This window comes from Oncorhynchus gorbuscha, linkage group LG23 (genome assembly GCF_021184085.1).
Source record: "Oncorhynchus gorbuscha isolate QuinsamMale2020 ecotype Even-year linkage group LG23, OgorEven_v1.0, whole genome shotgun sequence".
In the NCBI taxonomy this organism is placed as follows: domain Eukaryota; kingdom Metazoa; phylum Chordata; class Actinopteri; order Salmoniformes; family Salmonidae; genus Oncorhynchus; species Oncorhynchus gorbuscha.
In genome coordinates, this window is record NC_060195.1 from 33,259,872 (window position 1) to 33,265,295 (window position 5,424).

Consider the following 5,424-nt stretch of genomic DNA (forward strand, 5'->3'; position numbering starts at 1 on the left):
CTTTTAAAACAAACCCAGGGCCTGTCAATCATGCCACATTCCAACCAATCCCAAAGGCCCTTTTTTAAAGGCAGGTTTTCCTGCTGTGCTTTTATATTGCACCATGGCCTGTTTCGAAGCATTTTTACTACCACGGTTATTGCCACAAATCAAGAGGGCAAAGTGAACGGCATGGGACTCACACTAACTTTAACGAACTTGAGTCTGGTTCCTACTACTGGGAAGTTCACGGCCAAACATTTCACATGCAGATGATAAGCAGCAAAGAAAATGGAAACAAGATTTCTGAAAACAAGATTTCTATGTAAATCTTGAGCACAGAATTGGTTGATTTTGCAAACTCACAGACAAACTCACAGCAAAACATGACAAGCCTGTCGAGGTTTAGTGGCTGTCCTCTTTCTTGCGTCAACCCCGGGGAGAGCAATACTGAACCCAGCGTGGTGCTGCCACCTTTGGCAGGGGAGCACATGGGGCACCCCACTGGCAGTTCCTTAAAACTCTGCCCCGCGCACAATTTGCGAGACTACCCTGAGACGAGGTCCAGTGCATATGTTGACCATTCGGTTCCCCATTTTGGAGACTCTGGATACTCCAGCCACCGTTTAGAGCATAGCCCTAGGGGTATTATCATTGGAGCCAATCTTTCTGGAACCGGAATGCCACCCGTCACTGATCAACTGGCATCAAGAAGTAACCAACATGGCGGGATTGGAAGGTACCGTGACCTGCCTAGCTATAGAGATAGCAGAAGCCATGCTTTTTTCACCGCATATCACGAGCAGGCCCATGGTTCTTCCGACGGGACCCGAGATCTCTCCGGTCAAGTGATGTTGGGTCTACCTGGGGACCTCCTCACCCGGACGCACCCTTACGGTCAGAGCATCAACGGCCCCAGGGGAAACAGCCAACAACTCGTTTCTCAGTTCCTGGGTCTCTACAAACCGCTGAACATGGCAATTCATCGTGGAGGTGACGCTTTCCTTAGGTGCTCCAGACAGAACCTGAAGCACGAACTGGTGTGTAAGTGGACTGACAGCCAAGAGGGGTCTGGGAAGCAGTACTGCACCAGAACTTTCGGGACTATGTATGAACTTGTCACCCATGTGACAGTGGAACATGTCGGAGGACCAGAGCACTCTGAATACGTGTGTTACTGGGAGAATTGTCCGAGGGACAGAAAGCCTTTCAAAGCCAAGTACAAGCTGGTGAACCACGTCAGAGTCCACACAGGGGAAAAGCCATTTCCCTGCCCTTTCCACGGTTGTGAAAAAGTTTTTGCAAGATCAGAGAACCTCAAGATTCACAAGAGGACACACACAGGTATGTAACTATTAGTGTAAATAATAGCAATGATAATAATAACAATAATGGCAATTATTTAGCAGAAAAGTTGTCAGAAAAAAATCTAATCAACGATCAAATTTGCCAAAATCTTGTTAATTTTGTGGGGCTAAATTTACTCTATGAGAAATGGTTGATAATCTAATTTAAACCACATTTTAAATGTTTGATATTTATATTTTACTAAATTATATCATTATATACACAAGTTAGATTGTGTCACAAAGCTAAATCTTATCTCGTATGTATAATGACATTTATTTAACATTTTATAGTGCACAAAAATATTAACAAAAACAATTGTTTGAACTTCCGTTTGATTGTTTAGAATTGTAGTCAGTCTGCCACGCCAGATTTTTGATTATTAAAATGTGCATACTCTTTTATTATTAGAATTTGTATTACATTATTGTTTTTATTATTATTATTTTCAACAATCAGATTATTTGTTATTAATATCGTCATATTGTGGTCATTATTTATGATGTTCGTGGTGCTGTTGTTGTCTGTGTTGTTTCTATAATATGGATATGACTTTATAGCCCGTCGTTATTATTGTGGTGGTAGTTGTACAGGAGAGAAGCATGAGCAACTGCAAATAGTAGGACAGAAGACCTGTAGTACTACTGCTACAGACAAGTAGTTTTCAGGCCCATTTGTTTGAGTGCTTTGCCCATTCATTCACTTAAATAAATAAATAAATGCGGGGACACCGGAGAGTTGTGACGTAGCTTTTACTCTTCGCTCAGTTGCAGCCCCAGCAGGGAGGCCTCCTCTCTGCGCAGGCGCAGGAACAACGCCGGACGTGTGGTAGTAGAACACAGCAGCCAAGTAGGTTATGAGGGATAGTCAACACAATGCCTTTGTAGTCTGATCTCTGCTAAATTTCACAGAGATCAACAGGATTTAAATGTTAAAGTGCGGTGGAAATTTAGCTCGTAGATAATTGAACACAGTTTATGTTGTCCTTTATAAAAAATATAAATGAGTCGAATGTTTTCTTAAAGAGAAATGTATTGTGGACAAACATTTATTAATAATGATATCGTTGGTAGCCAGAGTTATCTAAATCAACACAAAGAGAAAAACCTTCAGTGACAAACATTTTTGGTAAGAACCCTTAAAATATTATACATGCCAACGCTACATTATAGAAACCTTTGCATTGATGTTCAAATGTAGGCCTACGTGACAACATGTATATTGGATTGAGTGAACAGTATCGTTTAAACAGAAAATACAGATGCATGTACTTAAATATTAATGTTCGTATGTATTTAAAAATATATATATACATATAGAAATATAGAAATAAATGATGGTTTGTTGGGATTTATTGAGACGACAAAACACCCTGTTTCAACATATTTTGCGATTTAAGCCTAATCCCAATTTCAAGAGTAGGCCTACCCACACTCATTTATCTGTAGAAATATCAACTTTGATCTTCTACCTTGTTTACTGGATACAGGACAGAGTTGTTCAAACATAGTTTTAGCATGTTAAAAACAAGGGTCGGACTTGGGGAGATCGACGGTTTGACATATGCCTTGATAGATTGAAGGGCCTGTTTTACTGCGGCCTTGAGGTAAATCATTGACCATATGAATGGAGTTTCATGGGTATGGTAAACTTCTATGGGAATGATCTGTTCCACTTTTTGCCATGTTGATTATGTTCATGATTATCTTCGTCATATCTTCGATACAATTTTTGACGGAAGTCTCAGTTTAGAGTAGTTTTTGGGGCATGTTCCGCGTAGGCCTATATTAAGCTACAGTATTCATTTAAATGTTCATTATGCTTTGTGCAATTCTACCCTTTATTCAGCGTTTAGGCCTAGAATCAAAGTTATGGTGTAGGGGTTATGTTAACGTTAATATTAAGCCTAAGGTTAGTGTAAAGACAACACAACTGTCTTAAAACGTGATCAAGTTTAATGTAGGCATTCACATGACTTTTTATTGCACATTACACAGGAGAAATTAACTCAAAACTCAAATCGACATGACTATCTAATATTTTAAGAACGTTTTGGAATTAGGCCTATCGGCCTTTACACACCACTTGGTCATAAACTCCCACTTATCATCATTTCGATCGTCACTTGTTTATGTGCAAATGTATAACAATATAAATGTAAGTTTAGATGAGTTCACAAGCCTATCCTAGAGGTTTAGAACAAATCAGGCACCATATCGTAACACGCGGTCATTTCTCTCTTTGCACGTTTAGGTGAAAAACCTTTTAAATGTGAGTTCGAGGGCTGCAATCGGAGGTTTGCTAACAGCAGCGACAGAAAGAAGCATTCTCACGTGCACTCCAGTGATAAACCCTACATGTGCAAGGTCAGAGGGTGTGAGAAGTGTTACACCCACCCAAGTTCCCTCCGGAAGCACATGAAGCTCCACTGCAAGGTCTACAGCGCGAAAAGCAGCGATGGGCGCGATGGGGACGAGGAACACCTTGCAGAGGCCAGGTCACCCGAAGTAACAGATCAATCCGACACCGCCTCGTCCACCACGGTGACACAACCTCAGCCCCCCACTTCCCAAGAGTCCTTATCCCCCGAGCTTCAAAACGAGTCCACTCTGAGGTCACGTTTCCATCACACATTCGACAACAGTTTGGACTACACCTCACATAGGTCACAGGGCCTCTTGGATCCACTGTTGATCCAGAGGAGCAGTTACAGACCAGAGCCCACCCAATACCCATGCAGCCAGGCGGGCCACAGTTTCGCCCAGAGCTCCAGGACATTCCCCACTGCCTCACCCTTTCAGAAAAGTATTGTCAATGGGTGGTATACGTGCCACAGTGGCGTGGACGCCTTCTCACCAAAGCAGTGCAACAACGACATATCATCCATTTGACGCAGTTATGTCGCCTGAGTGACGTCGACCTACACCATTTGGGCTTATTTCTGTTATGACATCTGTTATCCTTGGATTATATAGGCCTATTATTGCGTGTGTTTTTTTTTTTCTTCGATGTTGTAAATGTGCCACGTCGAAGTTATTATGTGTCGTAGTTTTGAAAACTTGCTCCACCATATGCACAGCGTTGCAAAATGCGTGATGGTAAGCTTTGTCTGTTCTGTGACGCAAAACTATATCGGCCTATGTGTGGTGGGCCTTGAGTTATGTCAGTTGTAAGAAACGGGCCTATTGTAACACACGTGTAGGCTCCAGTGAACACTCCTCCCCTTTCTGATGGACTATTAGAATAGAACATCACGAATACAAATGCTGTCTACAGTATATCTGCCTATGATTTGAATGATCGCCATCATAGATGCTTGCTATAGGACAATGGAACGAAATGGATTCAACGGGGAAGTCTATGCGTCGATATATATAGGTCTATATGCATATCTGAATGGAGCAAACGTGATATAAAAGGAACTATACTTGTATTGTTGCTTGAAAGGATATACCAGTATATATAAAGGACTGGGTCTTCGTGGAATGTTACTGTATTGTATTGTGGGAAAGCATAGAAACGTGCATTACTTATGTCGTGTTTAATGTAAGGCAGAACTTGGAAATAAAATATGATTGAAAACCTATTATTTCTCGTCAAGTTTAATTAAAGAGGCCAAATAACAAGAGAACCAATTATGACATCCTATGATTTGTATCATAATTGGACATATCATTATAGTCATTATAACACTCATTTGTTAAATATCATGATTTGACATCAGATGAAAGGAAGGTGCGTTAGGCCTATAAAGCTTTTCAGTTGCTTTGCTCTGTTCCAAGAAGAGTGGAGTGTAGAATATAGTGTATGAAGCATGATCCGCCTCTCCGCCTACACCCTATCTCCTCAGCATACACTAACATTCGTTCTTCGTATATTGATATTTTATGAATCTTTGTGTAAAATTGTGTTTTTTTTCGGCATCAGTTGAGAACACAATCGACGGTATTCTCGATAAGAATTTACATGTTTAATTACAATTATACTGTACATGCTGTAACATGAATTATGCATTCACGATTTAATTTAAGTATATTCTCTTTGATCAGGCTCTGTGATTAAGCCCAATGCATTGTCAAAGAAAATGTGCTATTGTAC

The 5,424-nt window shown here is 40.7% G+C and overlaps 1 protein-coding gene across 1 annotated transcript; it reads left to right on the forward strand.

Moving 5' to 3' along the window:
• The first annotated feature begins 201 nt into the window (after positions 1-201).
• Positions 202-4,906, forward strand: LOC124011183 (zinc finger protein ZIC 4-like). Its single transcript, XM_046324294.1, has 2 exons — positions 202-1,323; positions 3,580-4,906. Exons 1-2 carry the CDS (start codon positions 366-368, stop codon positions 4,215-4,217), a joined length of 1,596 nt encoding a protein of 531 aa, XP_046180250.1. The 5' UTR covers positions 202-365; the 3' UTR covers positions 4,218-4,906.
• Positions 4,907-5,424: the final 518 nt, after the last annotated feature.

Excerpts from the sequence above, each read along its gene's own strand:
- LOC124011183 (XM_046324294.1), top strand. The coding sequence starts at position 366 with ATGACAAGCCTGTCGAGGTTTAGTGGCTGTCCTCTTTCTTGCGTCAAC. Across the intron at positions 1,324-3,579 it reads TCACAAGAGGACACACACAG|GTGAAAAACCTTTTAAATGT; the intron begins GTATGTAACTAT and ends TTGCACGTTTAG.